Consider the following 20,199-nt stretch of genomic DNA (forward strand, 5'->3'; position numbering starts at 1 on the left):
TTCGGTTATCTCCACTTGGTCCCTCCCACAACATGTGGGGATTATAGGAACTACAATTAAAGATGAGGTTTTAGTGCCAAGCCATATCAATGGATTTACACAACTGATATTTAGAAGCTCTTCAAATCTATTTGTAAATTTAATAGCTAATTAGAATCATCCCTGCCTTGCAGTTTGGAGCTGCAGCAGGTCAACTGGCAGTGCCTGCCTGGGTGGGCAATGTTCTTGGTGACCACTAAATGCAGTGTGGACTCATCAAAGAGAGGCTGCTCTCTGGGTTCTTTCCTCTTTGGCTACTTATGGTGTCGGTGCATGAGATACTCTATCTCATCCTTGAAGGGAAACAACCTACTGGACATCTGAAAAAGTGAGGAAACTAAATATGCAGTGTTGTGCTTACTTCTAAGCAATGGAGCTAATCCAGAAGTGTCCACACCAGGGTGATAAAGCACTTCTCTTTTGGTTTAGTGTTCACCCTCATCATCATCACTTTCACCGTCATAGTCATTCTACCCCTCCTCCTCATCTTCATCTTCCCTCCTTTCCTCTTTAAGAACTTTCAGGTATTTACTAGTGAAAACCTTCTTTGGCAATAATATACCTTCAAGAAACTGAAAAATTTCTGATTCCTCTGCTGTATTTGCTAATTTACTGTTAGTGCTTTCTTTTTTCCACTGCCATGACTATAGGAATAGGTGGTTAGAGACTTAACAAAGAATTGTGTGGCCTTGACCAGGAGCACCTCCAGGTTGACGCACAACACCGTGGGGGAGCTCTTCATGATGACCGGATGTGGGACAGAGACAGCAAGAGGAACTGCTGCTCCCTGCACTTGTCTTTGCCCACAACCACGTCCCCCACTTTTCCAACCCTCCCGTGTGGGTGGCAGCTGGTGCCCCACCATGAGGTGGCTCTCAATTTTCATTTTCTTAATAATGTTGTTAATGTACAAAAGTTTTAAATTTTGGTAAAGTCCGATTTAGCAATTTCTTCTTTTATGGACCATGATTTTGGTGTCGTATCTAAGAACTCTTCGCCTAACCCAAGATCATGAACATTTCTCCTATGGTTCTTTGAGAAGTTTTACAGTTTTCGGTTTTACATTTAAGTCTATTACCTATTTTGAGTTAATTTTTGCACATGGTATGAGGTAAGGCTCCAAATTCATCTTTTTCATATGAATATTTTATTTTCCCAGTACCCTCTGTTGAAAATATTATTCTTTCCTGATTAAATTTCCTTGGCACTTTTATTGAAAATTGATCAAAAAAATATAAAAGTTCATTTCTGGACTCTCAATTCTGTTTCATTGATCTACATGTCTATCCTTAATGCCGCTAAGTAGAGTACTGTAGTTTCACAGTAAAACTTAAAATTCAGTAGTATAAATGTTTCAATTGTGTTCTTCCTTTTCAAAACTGTTTTAGCGATTCTGGTCTCTTTGCATTTCCATATACACTTTAGGATCAGCTTGTCAATTTCTATCCCCAAAAGCCTGCTGGGATTTTGATAGGGATTGTATTAAATCTATAGGTCAATTTAAGAGAAAGTGCCAACTTAACACTAAAGGTTCATCTAATCCATGAACATTGAATACTTCTCATTTGTTTTAGATCTTTAATTTCTTTTAGCAATGTTTTATAGTTTTCCATGTGCAAGTCCTGCACCTCTGTGTTTAAACTGATTCTTAAGTATTTTATTTTTTTTGATGCTATTGTGAATGAAATGGTCTTAATTTCATTTTTGGATTTTTTTTCCCAGTATATACAAATACAACAAATTTTTGTATATTCATCTGTAAATTATATCCTGTAACTGAACTTGTTTATTAGTTCTAATAGAGTGTGTGTGTGTATGTGTGTGGGGGGTGGGTATTTCTCAGGATTTTCTACATACAGGATCACATCATCTGGAAATAAAGAACATTTTGCTTCTTCCTTCCAAAACTACCTGCTGATCTATTCTGAAGTCCATGGGTGTGGGTTCTTCTGCCATCTTGAATCTGTTATTGAGTTACTCTAGTGATAATTTTTCATTTTGGTTATTGTACTTTTCAACTCCAGAATTTCCATTTGACTTTTTAAATAATTTATCCTGAGATTCTTTATTTGTTGAGCCACTGTTGTTATACTTTCCTGTAATCCTGGTTTTCTTTAATTCCTCAAATATATTTTAGCTGCTTTGAAGTATCTGTCTGCATAGTACATCTGAGCCCACTCAGAAACACTCAGTTTCCACTTCCACTCACTGCTTTTTCCCCCTAAGTATTGGTCACCCTTTTCTTTATTTAAATACCTTGTAATTTTTTAAGCTTGAATTTTAGGTACAATATTGTACTAACTCTGGATTTTTATGTTCTTCCCTCAGGATTGTTGTTCTTGCTGTGGTTTTATTAACTTGCCTAAACTAAATCTGTGGAATCCATCTCCTTCAGAGTGCATGGCTGTTTGTCTCTCTATTTAATTTTTTAAAACTTATTTTTGTTTTTATTTTTAAGCCTCATTTCTTAGGGGTCACTCCCATGTCTACACAGCTTAGTGGTCAGCCAGTAATTAGTCAGTGGTTATGCTCAAATACCCCAAGCGAGTAAAGCTTTTATCCTGTGCCCATGGGTCTGTGGTTGGGCTGGGGGAGCCCATTACAAACTCTGGCAGTTTTCAAGTCTGCCCTGGCATTTACTTTCTGCCAGGCCTTTTTGCATCTTCTCTGCATATGTGCAGATTTCACAGTCATCCAGGGTGTATAGGTAGCTTGAGTCCTCTCTAATATCTCCTGCTTGTGTTTGAAGTGTTTCAGTGAGTTTATCAAGGCTCCCTATCACTGTGCCATTTTCCCAAATCTCCCTGATAAATTTCTGGCTAGTCTGCTGATATACTGTTGGCCCCAACTAAGAATGTAACCTCAGGCTCACTGAGTAGCTAGCTAGCCTTTGTTTCTTACCAAGATGTCTACTGTTACTCATAACGTTGGTGGGCACAGGGCTTTCACGTTCCATTTCATATCAAGGAAGGGCACTCCATCAGTGAAGCTGATGGTTTTCATGGCCTTCTTTACCCTTGTAGAACTATTGTGCTGAGTCTGCAGATGGGGGATGGGAGCACCCCCAGGCAGAAACACCACAAAATCGTAATTAACTTACTTGGAGCACTATAGTTTGTCTATGAATAAATGCTTCTCAATTTGTTGAGTGTCTTTTATCAATTTCCAGAGTCCTAAAGTTGCTGTTTTTGACAATTTTGTCTAGCTCTATTGTTTTTTGGAAAGGGAATTTGTTCAGCTCTCACTCTGTTCTTTGGATAGTCTACCTTTAGAACTATCAAGAGCTTTTTTTCACTCTTTCATACTCAGCTGGTCATCAAGGCCTGCTGATTTTTTCTCTGCAATATCTCTTTGGGAGAGATGCTGCTTTCCTTGCCATTTTCAGAGTCACACCCATCAAGGTGATCAGTATCCATTCCTAAATTCCTATGATAGAAGCCTTCCTCCTCATCACACTCAGTTCTGCATCTGGCTGCTAGATTGATCTTACAGACACCAGCATAATCACATCCCTTGTTCCTGAATGAAGAATGGTTCTTTGTTGCAAAGAACATAAATTTCATACTGCTCAGCCTACCTTTCAAGAATGTATTCACCTGCCTTGATCTCATGTACAATCATTTATGTCTGGAGCTCCCACCAAGTTGAATTTTTCTATCCCCACATATTCTTTGTCAACTTCCATTTTTCTACCTTTTCTCATGCTGTTTCCCCTATGTGGAATGTCCTTATAATCTGCCTTTCAATTTTTGGTCCATTAACTCCTAAAAGAGGCTTAATCAGATTAATTCTTCTGTTTTTGATCATTCCTATACCCCATAGCTCTTCAGTGTGTATATGTAGATTCAATATGTAGATTTTTAAAACATTTCTGGCACAAAATCATATTGGTTTGCAATTGGTCCTCAATTGTTTTCTGTATATGTTTTATTTCTTCTCTAACATTTTTTTTCCTTTTTAAGGATTTATTTTTTAGAACAGTTTTAGATTCACAGCAAAACTGAGTACAAGTTACAGAGATTTCTTATATAATCCTTGTCTCTAGCTTTTAATTATATTCAATTTAGGACTTTCTTTATTTACAAAATAGAAGATACTTCTTAGCATCTAGTACAGTGGTGGACATGCAGCTGGTGGTTAAAACATGACTGTTGAGTGAATAAAATGTTTCTTGATCCTCAACGAAAATTCTAAAAAATCTTTGAAAATGAACAATTTTGGATTTTTTTTTTCCTGAAGACCTTAACTCTTACATATACTTCTGAAAGCAGCAGTAGTATTAAAAATATTTAATAGTGTGCCATGAAAACTGAAAACAAAACTGGACAAGAAAACAGAGTTCTGAAAACTGCTGGGCCAAATAACAACCTATTAGTTCCTAGACCATGGGGAAGTCCCAGAGGTCCCTGACATGAGGCCATGATGGCAGGGGGTGAAGAATGAGATAGCAGCTATTTGCCATGCGGAATGGAAGTATTTAAACATTTTAACAATTGGCACAGCAGTATCAGGGGACAGCCTGAATGTCGGTTCTACCAGCAAGTAGACTGATACTCTCTGGATTTCATAATGGCTATAGAATATCTATAAAGTGGAATTCTGTCAACCTTCAGCAGTTTTGGATTTGGAGAGAAATATGAGAATAAGTCCCTGAAATGTAAAGTGCAGACAAGAATAGTCAGAAGCCAGAGTCAAGGATCAGTTAAACAGTGCAAGATCATAGAGTACAAAAGTACCATAGGCAAGACAAACCAACAGTGGAGACCCTACGTAAGTAACCAGAAGTCAGAGTTCAAATTAAGTAGGTGGAACAAGTCAAACAGATAGTAAGGAAATTATAGGTGAGAATCCCAGCAAACAGTTGTCTAGGAAGCAGAAATGCATGGATAAGGAGACTCTGACCTCAAGGCAACCTTCTCCCTGTGCTGAAAAAATTTCTTTTTTTTTTTTTTTTTTGAGACAGGGTCTCACTCTGTCGCCCAGGCTGGAATGCAACGGTGGCTCACTGCAATCTCTACCTTCCAGGTCTTCAGCATATCTGTCTTTTAGAGTAAGACATTTAAGTGTGGGTCTTGATAGGGCACTGACTTCTTTTTTTTTGGAAACAGGGTCTCGCTCTGTCACCCAGGTTGGAGTGCAGTGATGTGATCATGACTCATTGAAGCCTCAAACTCCCAGGCTCAAGGGATCCTCCCACCTCAGCCTCCTGAGTAGCTGTGACTGTACATACACACCACCACGCCCAACAAATTTTTTTGGTATTTTCTGTAGAGATGGGGTTTTGCCATGTTGCCCAGGTTAGCTGCGAACTACTGGGCTCAAGCAATCTGCCCGCCTTGGCCTCCCAAAGTGCTGGGGTTACAGGCACAAGCCACCACGCCTGACCTAGAGCAATGACTCTTCTTACCAAACAGTAGAAACCCTGACCTAGGTTTGCTGGTAGCATTATCACTGTTTCATCTGTGAAGGGTAACAGAAGACTTTTTTTTATCACTACTTTGCCCTTAAAATTTAACTTCACATATGTTAAATATTTGGGGGTTTAAAAATACCTTCCAACTTCTTCCATCAGAGGATGCAAAAGAGAAGCCAATTAACTAAAGGGTATTTAAAAAAATATGTAATCTAAAAAGGCATTCAGTGCCAACGTAGAAACAAAGAGAGCAGGCCAAATAACTATTAGCAATGAAAGAATAATACTGAAAACCTTGAAAAATAACCAGTAACTGATTTGTCTAAAAAGGAATTTTGGACATGGGGAGAGGCATGACTTAATTGAAGGTGTATTGCTAAGGGAGAGAAGGTTACCGCTTTTCAGTTTTAAATAGTGTAATAAATCATACACAACACCATAATTTAAGTTTATGAGGAAGGTAATACTCTTTAGGTTGTAAAAGTGACCTCCAGTGGCCAATAACGCTCTCAAATCCGTGGCCTAGGGAACTATATTCCATTGATCGTCACTTTAAAAAAGTCTATATAGGCAACAGTTTTCCACTATAACTTTCACATCTATTTAGCCAATTATATACATATGGTATTTATTGGTTTAATAATGTATCTGGTTTGATTCATTAGTAGTGAACTGTTAACAGAAAGGTTTTTAGAATATTTCCCCAAAGATCTTCAAATCAATATCAAACATAGAGGCATACAGAATAATAGGAATAGTAAATTCCTACCTCAATATTTTTAATTTAGAGGGGACACTAAGAATTAGAATACTGAATTTAAAATGAAGAAACTGGGCAGGCATGATGGCTCATGCCTGTAATCTCATCACTTTGGGCGCTTGAGGTGGAAGGATCAATTGAGCACAGGAGCTCAAGACCAGACTGGGTAACTAAGAAAAGGAAAAAAAAAAAGAAAAGAAATGAGCTTACTAGGTGTGCTGGCGAGTGCCTGTAGTCCCAGCAACTCAGGAGGCTGAAGTGGCAGGATTGCTTGTGCTCAGGAGTTTGAGGTTATAGTGAGCTATGACTGTGCCACTTGCACTCCACCCTGGGCAACAGAATGAGTTGCCCAGGGTGGTCTTAAATAAATAAATAAATAAATAAATAAATAAATAAATAAATAAAATTAAAATGAAGGAACTACTGATAAGGAGCATATACACAGGTCCAAAACTGAACAAAACTTACTAGAAAATCTAGAAAACACTTTGGGTTCTATTTATACTTTGTCTCCTATGAGATCATTAACATAAAATTATCTCCAGAGATAACCTGTTATGGAATACCAAGCTACAGATAAACTGAGGCACAGATTAAATAACCACATTTTTAGTCTTTTTTAGTGTGAAAAGTTAGGTTTTTTTAATTCTAAAATGTCACACTTTTTGCCGATTAAAATAGCTGTTATTCATCATTTCAGGAAAAAAAAAAAAGTGGAAGACGGAAAGCAGTAAGTTCGTGGGTTTTGACTCTAGTCCAAAATTATTTTATAGCTCAAATTAATAAGTCACTTGTGTGCACAATATCATTGGATATATGCAACCTCTCAGAAATGTGGTCATGCTGTTCTAAGCATATATGAAATTATAAGTCAGTTATACAATACACAATATTCAGTCTTCCCACTAGCTTCCCTATAACTCACTGTTGGTTCTGGTAACTGCTTATACATCTGAAATGAAGAAAGTGAAAGATCACTATGGAAATAGCAGAATATTCTTCATTACTTAAAAAAAAGTTCAGCTCAGAAGTGTTTCTAAATGGAATTTCAGCAAGGAGAGAAAAGTAACCTTTGCCATAGGCAAACATTCTTTTAACGCTCTGATAAATACTGATGAAGACAGACTTATTTATTATTCCTTCAGAAAATAAAATTGGTTTCCACTGTTGAGTAAATAAATTCAAAATTCACAGTCAAATCTAATTGTGCTATAAAATGGGCATTATTTCCAGAAAACTGGCTTCTTTCCAAAAGAGAATAGACTCTGAATAACCACGTTTAAGGCAATATTTGATACAAAATTCAGAAGGTGAATGCTTAAGGCTTCTTCCTTCTAATCCTAGGATTGAACTGGCAAACTTTTCCTGTAAAAAGAGATAGTAAATATTTTAGGACTTGCAGGCAATAAGGTCTCTGTCGTAACTACTCATATCTGTCGTCACAGTGTGAAAGTGGCCATAGGCAATACCAAAATAATGGTTGTGGTTGTGTCCCAGTAAAGCTGTATTTAGAGGCACTAAAATTCAAATTCTGTATAATTTTCACATGTCACGAAATATTATTTTTCTTGTGATATTTTTCAGTCATTTCAAAATGTAAAAGCCATTCTTAGTTCAGGTCGTGGGCTGAATCTGACTCACAGCCCATAGTTTACTGACTCTTGTTTTCATCCAGAGTCTATCTATTTTTAGTCTATTATTTAGATAGAATAATATCTATCCTGTGGTGAGAAGCTCCTGGTGACTTTTCCTGCTGTAATTTTTTTTGAAGATATGATTAAATTCCTTAACTATAAAATACAATTTGTGTAAAAGGAAAATTGTATATAATAAAGTTAAATGTTGGCAGAAGACATTTTAGTTCTAAAATCAAGGGACAAGTTTCGGAAGGAGGACACATTTTGAAATAAAAAAAAAATCAACAAATACGAAAGCACTTTACCAAAGCAAACATTAAAGTTGATGTTCCTTTGTCACATATCTGTCTTAGCACTCTAATTCATAAAAAGTAAACAAAAATCAAGTTATATTTTGAATTTTGGCAGCTCCAGGACCTCCTGGAAGTTGCCAGCGGCAGTGATTAGACCCAATCTTTCCACACCCCACAGCACTCAGCACTGCTGACGTACACAGCAAGCAAAGCCGCTGAAGTTCAAAACCTGCACTGAATCTATCTCAAACAAAGAATGCCAGGACCCACTGCAGTGACCCCTAGGATGATGACATGGAATCTCTTATAATGCAATGTCACTTAAGTATGTCTTTCATATTAATAAAAAACTTTGTCTTGGTAAATTCTTGCTCAAACCTATGATGTCTCTTTAGATTCTGAGGAATGCAGTCATGAATGACATTATTCGGTGAATAGTGACTTGTACACTACATTGCTAGAATAAGGAGGCTGACCCTGGTACTTGAAGAAAGTAATTTAGGACACCATGAAAAATGTACTCATATGCATAATAGGTTAGAACAATGAAAAGTTATAAACAGAGAAAAGAACTAATGGAGATATATGATGGATTCCTAAGGCCAATTACATGTATTTAGAGTACATGAATACACCAAAATCAAGCTCTGGGATTCTTTCACAAAAAAATGTCCTTATAGGGCCACCACTGGAAAAAGCTTACTAGGCCATACATTCTATTTCTCTCACTAATTTTAAACGAATTCTACCAAATCTAAGTCATTCTAATTTTCTTAGAAATTCAATTACTCCCATCCTATAAGCATATATCAAGTACCTCTTAAGTGCAAGAGCAGAAACACTGAGAATACTGAGGTAAGTAAGACTCTGCCCTGGATCTCAAGGAGATCACTGCCCAGTGGGGTAGATCAACATGAAGAGATCTTGGGAGACAGTCTGATAAGCGTAACAATGGATAATGTACAACGTACAGACAGAGCACAAAGGAAGCATAGGTTTAACTCTCTCTTTGTTTTGGGAAGGCCTATTGACTGGAGTGACATCTTGGTTGAATCTGACAGAACAATTAAAATTCCCCTGTGAGCAAGGAGAGAATGGGCCAGGCAGAGGGAACACACACGCAAAGGTACAGATAACAAGAGCATGAAATGTGGTAACTCAGGACTGCTAGAGCATAAAGCGTGGGTATAAGTTAAGTACAGGGTGAATGGTAAAAGATGAGATTGGAGACACAGGCAAAGAACCAAATCACAATCTCTTGAGATTTCATCCTATAGACTTGTGCATCCAACACCCATGTGGCTACCGAGCACCTGAAATGTAATAATTTTAAATCAGATGTATTAGAAGTATAAAATACATACCAGATTTCAAGTATGAAAGAATAGTATCTCAATAATCTTAAAAGTTATCGATTATATGTTGAGATGATATTTCAGATATATTGGGTTAAATAAAACATATCACCACAATTAATTTAAACTGTTTCTTTGGACTTTTTTTTTTTTTTTTTTTTTGAGGCGGAGTCTCGCTCTGTCGCCCGGGCTGGAGTGCAGTGGCCGGATCTCAGCTCACTGCAAGCTCCGCCTCCCGGATTTACGCCATTCTCCTGCCTCAGCCTCCCGAGTAGCTGGGACTACAGGTGCCCGCCACCTCGCCCTGCTAGTTTTTGTATTTTTTTAGTAGAGACGAGGTTTCACCGTGTCAGCCAGGATGGTCTCGATCTCCTGACCTCGTGATCCGCCCATCTTGGCCTCCCAAAGTGCTGGGATTACAGGCTTGAGCCACCGTGCCCGGCCTTCTTTGGACTTTTTAAAATGCAGCTACTAGAAAATTTAAAATTACGTATGTGACACTTGATCCCTTTTGTAGTAGTCCTTGTGGTTGATTCCTCAACAACTACTTCACCCCAAGCATTTAAACCAGAAGCGGTTACTTCTCCTGCCAGCAACTGGTGTAGAAATGGGCACATGACCAACCCAACCCAGGCTTATAAATTGAGGGAAAGATAGCTGGAGGGGTTCCTAGTACAGATGTCTTTGCCCAGGACACAAGAAGATCAGCTCTCTCCTTCTGGATGTGGTTACACTGCACACAACACAGAGAACTCCTGTGGTCATCTTTCTGAGTCAGAGGATGTAGTGGAGGATGGCAGAGCTAAGAAATGGGAATAACCTGAGAACTTGCTGACATCATTGAGCTGCTTTATCACAAACCCTGGAGCTCACCCTTCCTTTGAACTTCCTGTTATGTGAGATAATGAGGTTCGTTATTATTTAAGCCAGTATGAGTCAGGTTTCCTGTTACTTGTAGCCAAAAGCATCCTGGCTGATACGCTCCATTAGACCATAATTACCTCAAGGGCAAGGGAATACAGATACTATCACTTAAGACCATCTCGTACTGCAAAAATTCTGTACATAGTCTATAATCAATATATTATTGTCGTGATAATATATGTTGGGGTAACACGTGGGAAAGCTTTCGTTTTCTTAGTTCTAAAATACCATTAGGCGTAAGACATTACAGCCTAATTACTCAGGCGAGGAGACTTTTAATTAATCAGAGAATAAACTACAAGCAGAACTTAATCAAAAATAGAATACCCATTAGATTTGTAAATTGTTACACTTCATAAATGTCCTTTCATCAAGAGGCCTGACTAGAATCCTAGTCAAAGCATACACATTCGAAACAATTCAGCTTAATTTTACTAATCTGGACATAAACCCTTAAAGGTGATTTAGCAAATATACAACTGCTAGAGTTTATACCTCATTATTCTGAGAATTAAGCAAAACAATGTATGGAGAGCCTAGCACAATAGCTAGCATATGGTTCTTGCTTATTTTCCCTTGTAGAATTGGATTTTTATTCCAAATACAAATGGTTCCCAACTTACAATGATTCAACTTATGATTTTTTGACTTTAAAATGGTGATACACATTCAGAAGGAACTGTATTTCCAATTTTGAACTTTTCCTGGGTTAGTAATATGCACACTGTACTCTCTTGAGATTCTGGGTGGCAGCAGCAAACTGCAGCTTCCAGTCAGCCACTTGATAATGCGGAAAAACAACTAATGAGGTAGGCTAGGCTAAACGATGATGTTCAGTAGGTTAGGTGCACTAAATGCATTTTCTACTTATAGTATTTTCAATTTAGATGGGTTGAAGAGCATTTGTAATGTATGAAATATGCAGTCATTTACTCTATGTGGTAATCTTGCTTTTATTGACTAGAAGTCAGATGACAGTAAATACTAATATACATATGTTAAACTTCATTGACTAGTTAATGGTTGGTTAGGTGGTTGATTTACTAATTCATTCTTTCATTTATATAAAGCAAGTAAGTTCAAGATCTAACCTCAACACAATAAGGTAGGCAGCAATAAAACTATCAACTAGAAATTAGAAGCTAGAGTGTTTTTACTAAGCTACATCTACTTACCCAATCTTTGTGAGATTTGGTGATATTGACAATGCAATCAGAATGAAGATGAATAAAAAGAAAACGACGACAGGGAAGGAAGTTTATGACTTTGGGGCTGTAACTAGAAGGTGACTAATGTAATTAAAGGAGACAGGAAAAGATAGTAACATCCAAAAGTGATGAGGAAACATGTAGAAAGGGTGTCACGACAGAGTCAAGAATAATACTTGGTGAGTTACATCAAGCTAGGAGATTACAAAACCCTCTTGAACTATTACTAAGAATGTCCCTTTTAATAACATACACTAACCAATACAACCAACCTCCAAATAGGATATACTGAAAAATATTGAGCAAAACCCTCACCAGCTCAATCTTAAAAAATAAATGACAAGTTCGAAATTTCATAAGACAATTGGCTTAGCAAGGACTAAGACTGTAAATCAGTGACCTTTGTATGCGCTAGTGTCTAAAGGAGTATTCCTATACACAGTTGATCACAGTTAGCTCATGTTTGCTGAGAAATCTGTATCTGAAAATTTAAGCTATGTTTTTATTCTGGACAATTAAACTAATTTGAGTGTGAATTTCTAATATCATATTTGTTGTGAATAAGGTAAACAAATGTCAAAACATTCTCTCCAAGACACCACGGGGACCTCCAAGCAAACCCAGCCTGAATGCCCACTGTCTGGATGAGAATTCAGGGTTCCAGGACAGGAAACTATGGCCTACAGACGTCTCCCCTAAAGTCAGACAGGAGTGGGCTTAGACCACTTTTTGAAGACTGATAATTACTTTAAGATGTCTGGGCCGGGTGCGGTGGCTCACGCCTGTAATCCCAGCACTTTGAGGGGCTGAGGTGGGTGGATCATGAGGTCAGGTGTCCGAGACCAGCCTGCCCAACATGGTGAAACCCCTTCTCTACTAAAAATACAAAAATTAGCTGGGCGTGGTGGCATGCACCTGTAATCCCAGCTACTCAGCAGGCTGAGGCAGGAGAATCACTTGAACCCAGGAAGCGGAGGATGCAGTGAGCCAAGACCACGTCACTGCACTCTAGCCTGGGCGACAAAGCGAGACTTCATCTCAAAAAAAAAGAGTCTGAAGCAGGCCTTAACTAATCACTGGCAGTTGGAGAAGCTCTAAACCAGGCTATGGGTTAAATTTAGTTCATTCCAAGGTGGAGCCAACACACCAAGAGAGCACAGGAGAGGCAAAAGGATGGCATCCTTCACATTTCCTCGGACTCAAGACTGCATGAGTAGGTGATAAAGCAATGAATCTGGCTGTTTTTTTTTTTTTTTAACATTAGGTTTAATCAAGTATTATCTATATACAGTAAAATTTACCCTTTTTAGAGTGTAGTTCTGTGAGTTTGACAAATGCATACTGTCATGTTTCTACCACCACAATCAAGATGTAACACATTTCCATCACCTCCAAAAATTCCCTCATGATACTTTGTAGTTAATTCCCCTCCATACCCCCAGCCCCTGCAACCACTCATCTGTTTTCTATCTCTATAGTTTTGATTTTTCCAGAAGGTCATATAAATGGAATCTATAGTATGTAGCCTTTGGAGTGGTTTCTTTCACCAACCATCATGTAACTGACAACAAGGTCAGGGAGACTGGGACAGAACTGATGAACAGGAAAGTGGTAGGAATTGAATGTAGAGAAGTGGAGGGGGCCAAATCATATAGGAGTTTGCATGTCATAGAAAAATTTTTTGCATTTAATAGGAGGTGTGATGGGAAGCCATTGGAAGGTTTTGTGTAGCTGAGTAATGTAATCAGATTAATTTTTCACACCTATAATCCCAGCACTTTGGGAGGCTGAGGTGGGAGGATTGCCTGAGCCCAGGAGACGGAGGCTACAATAAGTTGTGATTGTGCCACTGCACTCCAGCCTGGGTGACACAGCAAGACTATGTCTCAAAATAATATGTGAAAGAGAGACCACAGTGGAACAAAGGTAGAAAAAATGAGGCTAGTTTAGAGGCTACTGCAGTCATCGGGGTTAAAAATGATAGTGACTTAAGCTAGAATGGTAAAATTGGAGGTGGTGAAAAGCGGTCAAGTCAGAGACATAATTTAGAGGAAGAGATACTGGGACAATATGTAGCATGTGAGGGGGACTAGGGGTTCAAGGAAAACTCCAAGGATGGTCTGAGCAACAAGGTAATGATGGTAACATTCACTGGGACAGAGGAAAGGACAGAAGAGGTAGGAGCACGCATGGCAGGGGGAGGCAGGGAACAAAGTGTTCTATAAATTTGGACATCATCAGCATATAGATGGTATTGAATCTTTCCCCTGATCATTTTGCATATCCATATCAACTTCTGATAGAGAAATTTCACTTAACAGTCTCTGTCCTGTTACCCTTTAATACAGCAAATGAATGCACAAGGTAATATATTCAATTTCCACTTCACGAAGCTCCTACAGTTACATTTCTAAACAATAAGAAGATAAGCTATAAAGGTTCAAGTCTAGAGAGTTCTTCCATTTCTTGCCTTCGTTTTCCACACAGGTAAGAACAACCTGAGTTTCCTAAGAAGGACCACTTCCAAATGTCACATATACTTTTTTTCTCAGAATACCAATTCTGTTTGGTCAACTGCATTGGGCCAAATGGATTATGATTAGAAACTTTTAAAAAAATGATTATGATTTTTCTTGCTTTAAAATGTTTCCCTGTTTACTAGCATTTACAAATTAATGGGTGAAAAAGCATTTAGTGGTCCAAGTTTTCCACCTTATGAGATCAAGTTGATGCTGCTATGGTGAAGGAGTACATTTTCCTTAGACCCTCAGGTTGGGGAGAGGGTAATGGCAACATAATGCAGAAAAGCCAGAGGGCATGAAGTGGGGGTTTACTTTGTGTCTCCTTTCTCCAGGGAGCCCAATTATCCAAGAACAAGAGAGGAGCAGTGATCACACCACCTACTTTCCACCTCCTAGGCCACTACAATAGTGTTTGATGTACAGGATGATTATTCCTGTCCGTCATTTATTTCAGTCATTTATTCATCTACCAATTTGACCATCATCAATACATTTCCTGAAAGTTTCTATCTTAAAATTTCATGCAAATTTGTCGTCTATAAAATAGTTGTATTTGCTTTAATATAAAAATATCTTAATTTATCACTGAGTGCAACTGACATTCAGTTAGATGTAGTGAGTCTATGTACAGTCGTGCAGGTGTACACTGCACACCTCAATGGGGTGCATTCACATTGCAGTTATTGTGGATTTATTACAAATATTTTCTGTCAGATGGCAGTAAAATGCCTTGAGGAAGAGGTACTATTTTTCTAATTTGTAAAGGTGTCATATGGGTGAACATTAGCCCTGAACTTAGAGTACCTTGGCATAGGAACTTGGCACAAGCCTGAACTAGCCTCATTATCTTATATATGAAGAAGCCAAATCCCCAAGAGGTGAAGAAACAAGGTCCCAAAGCTAGTTCAAGGCAAAACTGCATTTGATCCCAGTCTGCACTCTCACTCCAGTGTTACAGCAACATGCCACCTCTGTCAACAGTGGGTTGCTCTTTTCAGAGGTATGGGTTACTGATGCGCTCTTTCATTTCTTTGCTCAGTCTTAGAAGAGACCTTTCCAAGACAGGTATCCCATGCTGCTTTTGACATTTACCTCTACCATGAGTGGATACATAGATAGATATAAAGTTAATTACACTGTACTTGCCCAGTATTCAAAAAGGTGAAGTTGCTACACTGTAAGCTCCATGAGAGCAAGAACTATGTCTGACATTCTCCTCATGTATCCTTAGCACCTAGCATACAATTTATAGTTTATACAAGGAAATGTAATACTCTTCTGTAAGCTAATTTAGGCCATGCCCCTCAGGTTCCTACTGCACTCTCTTCTACAGCTAGGGCGTATGTCAAAGTAAAACCCTCAGAGGCACTGGAGTGGTCTCTAAGCTGCTTTCCATATTAATATGCTACAATTGTTTATTTTTGGTTGGGCTCATTCAACCTGGACCAGGAAGATCAGCTATAGAATCGTAACAGCACTGGAATGGATCTTGTAAGTCATCTAACCCAACTCCTTCATTTAACATAACCAGGAAACAGAGTTGCAAGGAAGTAACAGAATCCATCCAGGTAGCTGCAGCAAACCTAGACTATGGTTCATTCCTAAAACTCCGATTTTCTGACCATCAATTATTTGATCTTCCCTAAATATCACAATACTTCCCACCAATGAATGAATAATGACTGGAAACAAACAATGTCAGAGACATTGTGAACTAGAAAGGTGTGCCCTTAAGAATGTTTTCCAAGATCTTGTTGGAGTTGGACAATGATAAATCATGAGTCTGAGAAGATAGCCTATTTATTCTTTCCAAGCAAGAGGTACTACTGAGATAGAAGAAAAGAAGATTAGTTAGGTAAGACTATTAGAAGTCCTCAAATTTACTGAAAAATGGATATAAAGCGGGATTATAGTTGTTCTGTACATGAATGGTTAATTTAGAAAGCATAACTGGTTAGTCATACAGCAAACTATGTATGTCTATTTACTCTGACTCCAAGCCAGAAATCCTATGATTTAGAACATTAGTTTAGTCTAAAGTGATTATTTTAATGAAAAATATGTATTCTTTTGTAAACAGGATGTATTCTCAAGCTGCTATCTAAACAATAAAAGGAATTTGTTTATTAAGAAACAATACGCTTTTCAGATTTTTAGCTTTATTTCAGAAATAAACCTTCAAAAGTAAAAATAACACTGGAACTTCATTTCAATAATATCCCAAGTTATGGGACTACGTTGATGACTCTGAAAGTTTACACAGTTGTTCTATGTACAGTCATGTGCTGCATGATGATGTTTTGGTCAATAACAGACCACAAATATAATTGTGCTCTCAGAAGGTTACAATACCATATTTTTACTGTACCCTTTCTATGTTTAAATATACAGATACCATTGCATTACAATTACCTATGGTATTCAACACAGTAACAAGCTGTACACGTTTGCAGCCTGGGAGCAGGAGGCTCTACCACATAGCCTAGGTGTGTGGTAGGCTCTAGTATTTAGGTTTGTGTAAGTCCATTCTGTCATGCTTGCACAACAACAAAATCACCCCATGATGCATTTCTCACAACATATCCTTGTCATTAAGTGACGTATCACTGTACATTCTATAATTCTATAACATAACACTCTGTTTAACAGAACCAAATGAGTGTATTACAGTGAGACTCCACTGTTACTTATATTGTTTGGCTGACCCTTCCTCTCATATGTAACTATTAAAGATAAAAATAACCCGTGGGACAACTATTTCTTTCTTATAAAATAATTCTATATTTAAAATAATAATGAACTGCAAACAAGAAGTCTAAAATAATTTAAATCTCCTATGATATCAATTTCCCAACACAGTCAATTTTGATTTTTCAAGTCTAGCAGATGATGCTAGCGGATAACGTATTAAGGAAAGCAAAGCTGCGTGTGTGCACATAGCTTCCATTTTGATGGCCTTGCATTTCCAAGCTGGGCCATAACATAGCAAAATGGCAGTGGCATATTATACCTGATCATGGCTGGCTTCAATGGAGCTTCCAATAGCATGGAAAGTCATCTGCACAGGGGCTAATGTCAGACAGGTCACACACTCTTTGCCACTTTGTCTATCACAGTAGTGAACCTATAACAGAACACACGCAATCCACTGAACACCATTTTCAGAGGGGACAAGATGCAATAGGTCCTTTTGCAAAGGGTCTAGATTTCAGGAAAATTCAAGTAATTTACACAGAACACACTTTAAATATCTAAAACCTTACTGAACCCCTCTAATATCTAGGATTTGAATTGAATCTATTAATCCCATCTTAAGTCTTTTTGAGGATTTAAGGGAGTTTAAGAAAGTTTAAAAGCAAAGTGCTTTTACATTATAGCTAGTAGAAAAATTCACAACTAAATGCTACACCTACCTTTCAAGTCCAGCTTTTTATAATACATGATCCATAAAGGGCTCAAGCATAAGCTGAAGTCAAAGTTCATCTGATTCTAATGTAACTTTGTCAACCTGAATTTTCTCTCCTCTTTGACTGCATGTGTATATGACTGCCACATAATTGGTATTGACACTCTTCTATTTCTACAGTATAGTCCCTACAAAACCACTGTTGAATATATATCACTATATCATGTTCTGTTTGAAATTGTGACATTACAATCAAACTGAATTAAACTGAAATGATTTGTAACGTGCAGACCAAAATAAAGTGGTCACAATATTATCTTTCATTTAGTTAAATACAACTAACCTTTATTAAAGCCACATGTAAGACACTCCACATCAGAGGTAGGGTACATGGGGAAGGGGGAAGAGTTTGAGTCCATCTTCCCATTAAGAAAATTTCCATCCTTCCATTTATCTACTGTCAAAAACTTCCAGGTTTTTAAAATTGTAAGCTAATAAAGTAAAAAGAGCATCGCTTTTGTAATAAAATTAATGAAAATATGCCTATAGAATAAAATGGGCTTCCTACTTATTAGAGAGAAAATTGGTTTTATTAGCTATAACTTGCTCAATTTGTTAAATGTGTATAGATTTAGGATAAAGACTTAAGTGAAAATCTTGAATTTGTGAGGAAGAAAATTAAAACACATACCTGAGTTAGTTCCTTGTCTTAGTTTTTATTCTATACCTGAGTTATTTCCTTGTCTTGGGTTTTATTCTAATTGCTGCATAATGTCCATATATTTTTATTGTAGAATACGGCCTACATTTATTTTATCATGTATAATATGGATCTGACTGAAAATTACAATATGAGCCCAGTCTAATGGCTTAATAATTCAAGTTTTTTAAACCACTAGGGTTGTTAAGAACGGCCATCATTTTTCCTGGAGGTAGGGAAACTTCCTCCTGGGAATCTATAAAAGTAGTTTAGAGCTCAAATCAAGTCAACATAAAAGCCTTATTCCCAAAGTACTATAAAGATTTTGTTATAAAAAATATTTTTACCAAGTTAACCTTGGGGGAAAAGGTTTGACAACCGTTCTAATTCACCATCCTACACTTCCTGAGCAAATTAAAAGCTCAGTCAATGTATACGAGTTCAAGAATGTGGAAGTGTTGTTTACTATGCAGCAACTAGGTATGAAGGGGAAAAATGAAACTTATCACGTAACAGGTTTATGTAAAAGCCAATAAATGCTGACACTATAATAGCAACAGTTCACAATCATTTATGGTATGGTTAAACTATTATGTCTGATATAGTGCTATTATAAAACATATTCTTTTAAAATTTAATAAAATATAATTACCCTTTCAACACCAACTGAAAGTCTGTATGAAAGACATGACAATCTCCTAAATATACAGTGACAGTAAACACACTTCTATGTCAGCTGACTTACTGCAGCTCTATTCTTTCTCCTAGAGAAATGAAAAATTAGGACAAAAATAGGACAACTGCAGTCAAAAAAGTAAACTTTAAACTTTGTTTCCATCAGTGACTCAGATACCATTATTGAGAGATATAACTTTTCTCCCAACTGTATACAATTCACTGTGAAGCCTGCAAGTATCTAATAAAACACTGTGTCCTACAGACATTCAATATGAGTGTGTTTACATATATAACTCATATATGGAAGATAAATGTAAAGGTGCAAGTTAGCACACAGCTCCAAAGATGTCACAGCACCCAATGATGTGACAGAGATTGCTAGTTGTCTTCCAAAATTCTTCCATAGTAATTCTTAGCCAGGCACTTGGAAGCAAAGAATAAAGACCATATTTTCCAGGCTCCCTTGCAATTGGCGATATAACTAAGTAGACTGTAAAAGAAGGAATTATGCGGCAGCTTCCTGAAAACTTTTAAAAGAGGTTTCAAGTGCATGCCTTTTGCTCTTTTTTATCCGTTTTGCCAACCTGCTGTTTGGAATATAGGTATTATCATCTTGACCATGAGGACAAAGGCTAAAACCTAGATGAGAGTAGTGAGTTGGAAGGGACCTGGGTCCATGAGGACTTCATGGAACAGAACCATCATGCCAGCTGTAGCCTGCAAGCTTATGGACCTTTAAGTGACAAAAAAAATAATCGCTGTATTGCTTAAGCCACTGGGCTTTTTATCACTCACAAAATAACCTAATCTCGTGAGATTTTTTCCTATTGGCCCAGAATTGACACCAAGACCCATGGCCAAAACCAAAAGAAGCTCTAGAGAGCTGCCAATATTTAGGGCTAGGCTTTCCCCCAACCCGCCTTGTAAAAGTCAATACGACTGATCCAATCACAAAGAACACACAAAGGAACAAAGGATGGGGGGGTGCATCAGGAGGGAATCATCTGGATTGTCAGCCTGATGAGAAATACAGTATTTCCAGTGAGTGGGTAGCTCTAAGAGAATAGCTGATAGAGAGTGGGAATACCTGCATGAAGGGGAGGCTGACATTTCACTCCCTGGTGGGAGGCTTGCTGAGAACCAAAACTGTAGGCCCCTTTTGAATAGAAAATTTGACCAAGTTTGCTGTATGTCTCTGGCAGTTTAGAAGCATATGAAAATATAGAAATTGGGCTTGGAGGTATCTGAGAGCTTACTGAAGGAG

At 37.7% G+C, this 20,199-nt stretch overlaps 1 protein-coding gene across 13 annotated transcripts in view; it reads right to left on the reverse strand.

Moving 5' to 3' along the window:
* The window catches only part of STAU2 (staufen double-stranded RNA binding protein 2), a 348,991-nt gene that overhangs the window by 91,220 nt on the left and 237,572 nt on the right, over positions 1-20,199 (reverse strand). For 9 of the 13 annotated variants that reach the window (XM_030937273.1, XM_030937266.1, XM_030937265.1 and 6 more), the window contains one exon: positions 17,162-17,275. The exons of 3 other annotated variants lie outside the window; for them this stretch is intronic. In XM_030937273.1, the coding sequence (XP_030793133.1) occupies positions 17,162-17,275 (114 nt within the window). Of the gene's footprint in view, positions 1-7,418; positions 7,578-17,161; positions 17,276-20,199 lie in introns of those variants that run through there. One more of the 13 variants, XM_030937274.1, reaches the window with a different exon arrangement.

Source organism: Rhinopithecus roxellana, chromosome 9 (assembly GCF_007565055.1).
Source record: "Rhinopithecus roxellana isolate Shanxi Qingling chromosome 9, ASM756505v1, whole genome shotgun sequence".
Taxonomy (NCBI): domain Eukaryota; kingdom Metazoa; phylum Chordata; class Mammalia; order Primates; family Cercopithecidae; genus Rhinopithecus; species Rhinopithecus roxellana.